The following is an 11,450-nucleotide window of genomic DNA, read 5'->3' on the forward strand; positions in this document are numbered from 1 at the left end:
AGGGCCTGTTCCTGTCACCCTTGTGCTGCAGGAAATGCCCAGAGGGATTGGCATCTACCTGGACTATGAGATGGGTCACGTTTCCTTTTACAGTTTGAATGACATGTCTCACATCCATTCCTTCAGGGATACATTTTCTGAGGTGCTAAAGCCTTACTTCTATGTCGGATGTGATCCCAAACCTCTTACCATCCTTGATTTAAGAGATTAGGAAGGATAAACTATCACTTTGCTTCATTTTCTTCCTGTGATTTATAGGCAGTAGGTAGAATTTTTTAAATTATAATTTTATTGTTACTTTATTTTTTAATATAGTATTTTTAATGATTTCAGAGGGAAGGAAGAGGGAGAGGGATAGAAACATCAGTGATGAGAGAGAATCATTGATTGGCTGCCTCCTGCACACTCTCTACTCTGGATCCACCCCCCAACCGAGGCGTGTGTTCTTGACTGACTTGAACCCAGAATCCTTCAGTCCAGAGGATGAAACTCTATCCACTGAGCTAAAGCAGCTGGACCTTATCTGCCTCCTGCACACTCTCTACTGTGGATCCAGCCCCCAACCGAGGCACGTGTTCTTAACTGAATTGAACCCAGAATCCTTCAGTCCACAGGCTGAAGCTCTATCCATTGAGCTATACCAGCTGGACCTTATTTTTACTTTATATATATATTGTTGAAAGTATTACCTGGTTTTTGTGGGTAGAATTTTATATACAGGTATCAGTGATCTAGCATCAAAATTTTTTTCTTTGGTTGTGTTGATTTTTAGAGAGGGAAACATCAGTGTGAGAGGGCACCATTGATTGGCTGCCTCCAGAAAGCACCCATGCCCTGACCCAGAATCAAACCGGCCCACCCTTTGGGTTCATGGGAGAATTCTCAAACTAACTGAGCCAGACTGGCCAGGGTTAGCACCAATATTTTATTAAAAACACTTCTGTGATTTGAAAAAAAAAAATTCATGCAAGAGGCTCGGCCCCCGGCTGCCATGGTTTCATCCGGAAGGTCGTCCAGTCTAATTAGCATATTGTGCTTTTATTATTATAGGTAATTAGTATTGATGTGATTTTTAAAAGATAGTCAGGAGTCCACTCCCAGGAGGAAAAGCCTCAGTTTGAGAGCTATAAATGTAATAATGAAATCATTAAGTAGCTTCACATAACCAGTCATACAGGTAAATGTCATAGAATAGTCAGAGATGAAGCTACCTATTGCCAGACAAAACAAGGAGGTTAAAATAAATGAACCCTTTATGCTCTTTTGGGTGGCACCATGAGCTCTGGCTTGTAAACTTAGTTTGGTTCAGAAATGGTTTAGTCCACCAAAAAGTGTTCTTTGGTGGTTATAATTGTCATAACCCCTCCCCCCCCCCCCCCCCCCCCCCAAAGAACAAAATCCCAGTGCTGTAGGTGGGTGATGAGAATGTGTCCTTAAAGTATCTTTAGTAGCAGAGGAACACCAAAGATGTATATTTTAGATTTAAAGATTTGTTTGGGGAGCTTCAGGGATGCAAGACTGACTTGGGGAGGGTAGATGTGGAAAGGGGGGCAGACTGGGGAACCACTGCAGGCTATTGGAAGCAAGAGCCTGAACTCAGGAATGGTGGTAGGGCTGGAGAAGAAGGAAAGACTACAAAAACTGTATAAGATATATTGTCCATCAATGGGGCTGGATAAAAAGCAGAAGGGCAACCCCCAGGTTTCTGGATTGAAAAATTGATAAATGATGACATCTTTTATGAAAATAAGATATAGAGGAATCCAATATTAAATGCAGTTTAACTGCTCATAATCTTCCAAAGCTACATTCTGCTAAAAAAAAATCAGCAAATCTAGTAAATATCTGCCTTGCCTTCCAGACAATATCAGTTTTCAGATTTTAGAGACAGTAATAAAGTCAATTGCTAGTCTAAACGTGGTTATCAAGATTGCAGAAGGTTAATGAAGAAGGTTAATGGGAACTTTGGAACCATGTCATTTTAAGATGCATAATAACCAAGAGAGTATGTATCGGGCATAGGCAATTAGGTTAGCAGTCTTTAAAAAGCATGTAGTCCCACTACACATGCATTAGAATGGCTAAAATCCAGAACGCTTACACCACCAAATGCAGGTGAGAATGTGAAGCAATAGGAATTCTCATTCATTGCTGCTGGGAATGCAAAATAGTACAGCCATTTTGAAAGACAGTTTGGCGCTGCCTTATAAAACTAGACACAGGGATCATGAAATACAAAAGCCCTAGGCATTTATCCAAATTAATTAAAAACTATGTCAAGCCCAGCCAGTGTGGCTCAGTGGTTGAGCATCCACCTATGAACCAGGAAGTCACAGTTCAATTCCCCATCAGGGCACATGGCCGGGTTGTGGAATGGATCCCCAGGGTGGGGCGTGCGGGAGGCAGCCAATCAATGATTCTCTCTCATCATTGATGTTTCTCTCTCCCTCTCCCTTCCTCTCTGAAATCAATAAAAATATATCAAAAAACAAAAAACTATATCAAGAGATTCCAAGATGGCTGCAGAATAGTTGGAAGCTCTGTCCTCTTACTCCCAGCCCTGGACCAGACTTGCAGCCAAATTGCAGAGCAATCAACTTGAAAAAAAACAGTTGAAATGTAGCTGATCTGAAATTTTATAAACAGTAGCACAGAGGAAGAGGGGAGGAGACAGGGAGAGGGTGAGCCCCCTCACACAGGGGCGGGGTCTGGGAAGCCAGAGGGATATTGTGGCAGCAGAGTTCTCTTCCCTGAGTGTTGGGTCTCAGCCTCATGCAGGGATCCCAAATCCAGAGCATCAGAGAGAGGAAGGGGAGCCTGCATAGTGTCAGGCGGTGGGAACCAGTGGGGATTCAGTCCATTTGGGAGGCTTGGACGGCACCATCTCAGGGAAGGAACCATGCTATTGTTTTAACGCTGGCCTAGGAAGTTGGCTCTGGTCTGTGACTGCTGCAGGGGCCACTTGGCAGTGCGGGGACAGGTGGAGACACAGAGACCATGAAATACTAGTACACCAAGTGGAGAGGTCTGCTCTGTACACCCAGCAGTGACTTTGAGGGGCCCTCTATTCACTGGTAGGACTTTGGACAGAGAGCCAGTTGGAGACTAGACTGTGTGGCTTGGAAAAGATCTGTCTTGTCCACCTCAAGTGCACTGGTGAAGCGCAGCGCCCGCCCCCCCCCCCCCCCCCCCCCCCCCCCCCCCTTGTTGTGTTCCAAGACAAAAGAGAATGGTGCTGAGCTGAACATTTGGAAATTTGGGCCCAGCTTGCTAGGCTTGATGGTGCAGGAGGGTTGGACATGTGTCCTGTGCAGAGTCCGGGCAAAATTGGGAGTTTTGGCATTGCCCAGCAGCGGCTGGCCACTGGAGAGATAAGATCACCAAGAAGGGCTGATTTTTTGACCCGCTCCTGCTTTGTTAGATGGCATAGGGGTGTCAGGGAGCCACGCAGAGCTGGGGTTTTGAATATCTCCTGAGCAAGCTTCTGTCTGGGAGTCAGATGGGTATGTGCTGGGCTCTCTAGCTGCGTTACAGGGAAACAGATCCAAGCTCCCAATTGAGTTCTGTCAGGGAAACTCTAAGGTGAGGAAGTGCCCACCCCACCCCCTACAGATTTTGGGCACTGCCCCAGTGGGGGAACAGTTTGAATCACCCCTGCTAGGTTCTGGATACCCCCACTGAGCACAGTTCTGTGGGTAAAGGCAGAGCAGCTCAGAACGGGGACATTCAAGACACACCCAACCTCTGGGCTCCAGGGGATGCACCCACCTAATTACTAGGGGCTCTGCCCTGGCAAGCTTCAGACAGGTTGCTGACCTAGGCAGGGTCAGCTTCTGACATTGGCTTATACCAGAGAAACCCCTCGGAGGCCGGGACTTGTACACCAAGTGGCCAGCTTCAGACAACACCCCAGCAGGATCCAACAAACTTCAAAACCAGCACATTCAGAGGGTGATTTCAGCACAAAAATCTGCTGAAGTGAACCCTGCTTCTACCTTTTTAAATCTTGTCTTTATTTTTTTTCATTTAAATTTTTATTTTCTTCTTTGTTTCTTTCATATCTTATTTCTCTCTATCCTTTTCTTAATCTATTTATTCTCTTTTCATTTCTTATTCTTTTTCCATTTTTCTTTTCCTTTCTTCACATTATTTTATTTTTAAATTTTCTTATTCTGTTGTTTTTATATTTTCTTTTCTATTCCTCCTCTCCTTTCATATTCTTTTTTAGAAATATGTTTTTATTGATTTTGGAGAGAGAGGAAGGGAGAGAGACATCGATCAGCTGCCTCCTGCACAGTCCCTACGGAGGATTGAGTCCACAACCTGGGCATGTGCCCTGACCTGGAATCAAACCGGTGAACTCTTGGTTCATTGGTTGATGCTCAACCACTGAGCCACACCAGCTGGGCTCATAGTTCTCTTTTCTGTTTCTTTTTTCTCCTGTAATTAGCTTTGTCTCTTGTTTTTATATATTTTTTTGTTCCTTTTTTCTCGTTTTCTTTTTCTATTCTTTTTGTTGTTGTCATTGATTTGTTTTATTGCATTGTTTTCTGTTTTGTTTTGTTCTGTCAGCACCTGTACAACATCTTGCATGACATGTTCAGGGTTGCACCTCACAATCAGCCAGCCTAAGAGTCAAGCCCATCTACAAATGGGACAACTACAATCAAGACACAATTAGAACAGGAGGGCCCACATAACCCACACAAGGGACATTCCTAGAGCACCCTGCTCAGGAGATCAGGGAGACTGCACCACTGGGTCCTGCAGGGCACATACTACATAAAGGGGCCACATGCTAAACTATAGCAGCCTTGCAAAATCAGAGACCTAAAGTAACCACAAAGGATGGTCTGAAATTAAAACTTTTTAACTAAAAACAGGTTATGACAGGTAGTCATGTCCTAGGCTAGACTCTTCTCTGACAAAAGTCAATCTTTACCTTAACTAAGCCTGTCTATTGTCTTTTGCATCTATGATAACATACCTTTAGAATGTCAAGGTAACTTCCCCTTTTCCAGACTACTCAGGGAACTACCAATGCACTAGATTAGAGACTACAAATCATCTCATTGATATTTTTATCATGTTAATTGCTGACTATTAACTATCCTGCACCCACCTATGAAAAAGATGTATCTCTTTACTTTTTACCCAATCCCAGAAGTTACCCCTTTTGCTTCCTCCTGCCTCCCTAATCTATTACCAATTTCATGGAACCCACTTACATCTTCTCTTTTGACTGTAATGTATAAAATAAGGTGCAAAACTGCCATTCTCTGGATCATTAACTCAATTTGTTGAGATTTTGCTGCCTGGCAATTATCAACAGTTTGGTTCAAATAAACAAAAAAAAAAATTCTTCACAGGTTTAAATGTTTCTTACATTGACATACATAAGGCCACCCTACCAAGACTGGGAGTCATAGCAGTTCTATTTAATACATAGAAACAAACACAAAGAGACAGCCAATATGCGTAGACAAAGAAACAGGGGCTCCAAATGAAAGAACTCCAGGAATACCAGAAAAAGAGCTAAATGAAATGGAGGCAAGCAATTTCATGGTTCTAAAAATTCTCAAAAGCATAAAAAGAACATAGAAACCATGAAAAATAGCCAGCCAGAAGTGAAGAATAACATATCTGACATCAAGAATACACTGGAAGGAATGAATAGGTTGGATGAAGCAGAGAATAGGATTAAACAAGCGAATTATAAGAAAAGGTAGGGAAAAAATCACTCAAGCACAACAGCAAAAAAGAAAAATGAATTTAAAAATCATGAGAATAGTTTAAGGAAACATTGGGACAACATAAAATGTAACAATATCCACATCATAGGGGAACCAGAAGGAGAAGAAAGTAAGCAAAGAATAGAGAACCTGTCCGAAGAAATAATGACAGAAAACTTTCCTAAGCTAATGAAGGAAAAAGTCACACCAATTCAAAGATAGACCACATGTTAGAACACAAAATAAGTCTTAACAAATTCAAGAATATTGAAATCATATCAAGCATCTTCTCAGATCACAATGGCATGAAACTAGAAATCAATTACAATAAAAAACTAAAAAATGTTTAACACATGAAAGCTAAATAGCATGTTATTAAATAAAGAACTGGTTACCAATGAGATCAATGAAGAAATAAAAAACTTACTGGGAACAAATAAAAATGAACACATAAAAATCTAACATCTATGAGACAAAGAGAAAGCAGTTTTGAGTGGGAAGTTGGTAGAATTATAGGCCTACCTCAAGAAACAAGAATAATCTCTAATAAACTATCTAATCCTACATGTAAAAGAACTAGAAAAAGAACAACAACCCAGAGTAAGTAGAAGAAAGGAGATAATAAAAATCAGAGTGGAAATAAATTACATAGAATAATAAAAGTATACTAAAGATCAATGAAACCATAAGTTGGTTTTTTTTTAAAGATAAACAATATTGATAAACCCTTAGCCAGACTCATCAAGGAACAAAGGGAAAGAACCCAAATAAATAAAACCAGAAATGAAAAAGGCAAAGTAACAACTGACATCAAAGAGATATAAAGAATTGTAAGAAAATACTATGAATAACAATATGCCAACAAAATAGACAACCTAGGCAAAATAGACAAATTCCTGGAAACATATATATTCCAAAATTTCATCAGAAGGAATCAGAAAGCCTGAACAGACTAATAACAAAGGAAATTGAAGCAGTAATCAAGAAACTCCTGGCAAACAAAAGTCCTGGACCAGATGGCTTCACAGTCGAATTTTATCAAACATTCAAAGAAGAACTAACACCTATCCTCCTCAAACTATTCCAAAAATTTCAAGAGTAGGAAAGACTTCTAAGCTCTTTTTATGAATCAACATTATCCTAATTCTAAAACCAAATAAAGACACTACAAAGAAAATTATAGGCTAATATCCCCGATGAACATAAATGCTAAAATCCTCAACAAAACTGATCCAGTAATACATTAAAATGATCATACACCATGAGCAAGTGGGATTTATTCTGGGGATGCAAGGCTGTTACAATATTTGCAAATCAATAAATGTGATACATCACATAAATAAAGGATAAAAATAACATGATCATATCAATAAACAGAAAAAGTATTCGATAAAATCCAGCACTCATTTATGATAAAAACTCTCAATAAAGTGGAAATAGAGAGATCATCCCTCAACATAATAAAAGCCATATATGAAAAACCTACAGCCAACATTATACTCAATGGACAATATCAGGAACAAGATAGGGATATCCACTTTCACCACTCTTATTCAACATAGTACTGAAAGTTTAAATGTTTCTTACATTGACATACCTAAGGCCACCCTACCAAGACTGGGAGTCATAGCAGTTCTATTTAATACGTAGACAAAGAAGAAATAAAAGGCCAAAAAGAAATAAAAGGCATCCAAATAGGAAAAAAGAAAGTAAAACTGTCATTTTTCACAGATGACATAATATTGTACATAGAAAATCCTAAAGCCTCCACCAAAAATTACTAGGTTTAATAAATTAATTCAGGCCCTAGCTGGTTTGGCTCAGTGGATAGAGCATCGGCCTGGGGACTGAAAGTTCCCAGGTTTGATTCTGGTAAAGGGCACTTGCCCAGTTTGCGGGCTCGATCCCCAGTGGGGGGGGGGGGGGGGCAGGAGGCAGCTGATCAATGATTTTCTCATCATTAATGTTTCTATCTCTCTCTCCCTCTCCCTTCCTCTCTGATTAAAAAAATAATTTAAAAAAATCTAATTAATTAATTCAGCAAGTAGCAGGATTCAAAATTAATATCCAGAAATCAGTGGCATTTTTATACACCAACTAGAGGCCTGGTGCACAAAATTCATGCAACGAGGGGAGGGGGAGTGGTCCCTCAGCCCGGCCTGCACCCTCTCCAATCTGGGATCCCTTGGGGAATGTCCAACTGCTGGTTTAGGCCTGATCCCACAGGGCCTAAACTGGCAGTCAGACATCCTTCTCACATCCAGGACTGCTGGCTCCTAACCACTTGCCTGCCTGCCTGCCTGATTGCCCCCTAACCCAAGGGTCGGCAAACTGAGGCTTGCAAGCCATATGTGGCTCTTTGGCCCCTTGAGTGTGGCTCTTCCACAAAATACCGACTTCTGCGCATGGGCCACGAAGTTTCAATCGCACTGTACATGTGTGCCTGCACGTGGTATTTTGTGGAAGAGCCACACTCAAGGGGCCAAAGAGCCGCATGTGGCTCACGAGCCAGTTTGCCAACCACTGCCCTAACCACTCCCCTGCCAGCCTGATTAATGCCTAACTGCTCCCCTGCTGGCCTGATCGCCCCCAACTGCCCTCCCTGTCAGCCTGATCACCCCCAACTGTCCTCCCCTGCAGGCCTGGTATCCCCTAACTGCCCTCCCCTGCAGGCCTGGTCACCCCCAACTGCCCTCCCCTGCAGGCCTGTTTGCCCCCAACTGCCCTCCCTTGCCAGCCATCTTTTGGTGACCATCTTGTGGCGGCAATCTTGTGGTGGCCATCTTGTGACAATGTGAGGGCGGCCATCTTGTGGCGGCCATCTTGTGATGATGTCGCGCGTGACGCCACCTAGGCTTTTATTATATAGGATAATGAACTCTCAGAAAGAGAAACTAAAAAAAAAACCAATCCCAGTTGTCATTGCAACAAAAAATTAAGATATTTAGGAATAAACGTAACCAAGGCGGTAAAAGACTTGTACTAAGAAAACTATAAGACATTGAAGAAAGAGAGAAAGATATAAATAAGTGGAAACATATACCATGTTCATGGATTGCAAGAATTAATATTAAAATGTCCATGCTACCCAAAGCAATCTACAGATTCAATGCAATTCCTATAAAATACCAATGGCATATTTCACAGATCTAAAACAAATACTTCAAAACGTATATGGAACCAAAGAAGACCCTAAATAGACTCCAAAATCTTGAGAAAGAAGAACAAAGTTGGAGGGATCTCAATACTGAAATACCAAACTGTACTACAAAGCCACTGTAATCAAAACAGCCTGGTACTGGCAGAACAGGCTTGTATGTGAATGGAATAGAACAGAGAACCCAGAAATTAATCAAGTCATTATGCTCATTTAATATTTGAAATGGGAGGCAGGAGCATACAATGGAATAAAGAGTCTCTTCAATAATGGTGTTGGAAAAATTGAACAGGTACATGCAAAAACAGGAAACCAGATCACCAACTTACACCATATTCAAGAAAAACTCAAAATGGATTAAAGACTTATATGTAAGTAATGAAACCAAAAGAATCCTAGAAGAAAACATGGGCAGTAAAATCTGAGACATCTCGCCTAGTAATATTTTTGCTGATATATCTCCTAGGGCAAGGGAAACAAAGGACAAAATAAACAAATGGGACTACATCAAACTAAAAAATCTACACAGTAAAAGAAACCATCAACAAAATAAAAAGGGAACCCACTGTATAGGAGAACATGTTTACCAATGATACATCTCATAAGTGATTAATTTCCAAAAATATATAAAGAATTTATACAACGTAACACAGGAAGACAAACAACCAATACAAAAATGGGCAAATGCAGCGAAGTTTCAGGGCTCGACTCCATTCAAGGGCATGTACCTGGGTTGCAGGTCCTATTCCAGCCCAAGTGTACTCAGGTACAAAGAAGTTAAAGAACAAGAAAACAGGTTTTATAGTTAGATCAGACTTAAAATTCTGATTTTGCTCCTCACTAGATTGTTACCTAAACAATTGAACCTTCATTGCCTCATCTATGAAATTATTGTCTCCTAAAATTTTGGTGAGGATTAAATAGAATTGGCAAAATATTTAGCACAATGGCTGCTACATAATTAGCTCTCTTTTAAAAGCATTAGTTACCATCAGTATTATTATATCAACAACGTAGACACAATTCCTGGGGCTTATGACATGATGAGAGTAGAATTAAATTCTAATTGTATCATCTGTGATATTACTTATCACCTACAATTTTGTTTCATTGGCACATCTGCATACTTTATGAGCATTAGTTCTTTCAACATTAAAGACTGATGAACATAATCACAAGCATTGGGCCCCAAAAGAGAAATTTTAGCATCCCTTCAAGTTGACACCAAATCAGTAATCTACAACCTTTAGATGTTATTTAACGAACTGGAAATTAATCTGGTCATACTGTCATTAAATTCATAATTCACCATTTTACCCATGTAGATATCTGAAAAGTAATGAAAAGAACTATTAAAACAAAAATATTTTATATGACATATAGGGAAGTTGTTCATCAAATGTTTGGTGATTAAATAAATGAAAAGAACTGGTAGGAATTTGGAAAGAGAAGTTATATTTGATGGTAATATTTGTTTCTCATTTATTTTTTATTGCTGTTATATTATTTCTATATTACATAAAGAATACTTTTAAGTAGCAAAGAAAAGAAATAAAGATATACTTGGTACATAATGTTTTCCTGATTTTGCTTATGATAACCCTAGTAAAAAGAGAAGCAATTCTAATTTGTTGTAACTTGTATTTTGGCTCTGATAGCTACCACATTCTATTTTAAGAGTTCACAAGTTGTCAGCTCAATTATCTGGTGTGAGTGCTGCCCAAATTTGATGTTAAGGTGAAATACCCACCTTTTTTTCTGTTTTCACTGTTGCAAAAATATTTGTCTATAAATTTAAACTATCACGCTGAGGAAATGGCATAACTTAATAAGATACACTATGAAGACAAAAGATATGGAATGTGTAATGTATTTTTGTTGCTATTGTTTTTCTCACAATAAATGTTAAACTGATTCTGAATTTGTTTGTGAATTATTCATTTGGTATCAAGTAGTAATGGCATTCGCTTTCTTTTGACTGGTACTAGAATTAAACTGGAAGTAAAAAATTTGAGCCTATGTTTCTTCATCTCTTATGATATGTTTGCTTGCAAGGAGCCTACCTCAAAGAGAAAGCCAAAACATTATGTTATTCATTCATTCAATAAACACATACTGTATATACTTTACCAAGTGTTGTAGGGTGAATTAAAATGAAATAAAATTTATTTATTTAATAAATGGATATGATAACAGAATAAGAAATGTACAAACTCCTTAAAAACCCATCCTATAGTAATTGGTTTAAGAAAAATATTGGTATTAGGCCAGGGCTTCATGGAGAGGTGACATTTCATAGAGCCTAAAATAATAATAAAACATGTAGAAGAATAAATGTGTGTATGTGAGGTGAGGTAGGGGAAGTACTTGGTTCAAGCAGATAAAACTTCATAAGCAAAGTTAGAGAGAAGTAAAAGTGTCAGGCATTTATGGGATGTATAGAATATTTCCACTAAGAATGAGTGTTACCAAGGATATAATGGAGACAAAACTAAAGATTAAGGCTTAGATAATGTTGTGGAAAACAATAAATTCCAGGCTAACCAACTGGGGTTCATTCT

At 39.4% G+C, this 11,450-nt stretch overlaps 1 protein-coding gene across 1 annotated transcript in view; it reads left to right on the forward strand.

Moving 5' to 3' along the window:
• LOC102260215 (putative tripartite motif-containing protein 75) overlaps window positions 1-211 on the forward strand; it is a 1,368-nt gene extending 1,157 nt beyond the window's left edge. The window contains exon 2 of the mRNA XM_014544025.1: window positions 32-211. Coding sequence (XP_014399511.1) covers window positions 32-211 — 180 coding nt within the window. The remainder of the gene's footprint in view (window positions 1-31) is intronic.
• The last annotated feature ends 11,239 nt before the right edge of the window (window positions 212-11,450 follow it).

This window comes from Myotis brandtii, unplaced genomic scaffold (assembly GCF_000412655.1).
Source record: "Myotis brandtii unplaced genomic scaffold, ASM41265v1 scaffold348, whole genome shotgun sequence".
Lineage (NCBI taxonomy): Eukaryota > Metazoa > Chordata > Mammalia > Chiroptera > Vespertilionidae > Myotis > Myotis brandtii.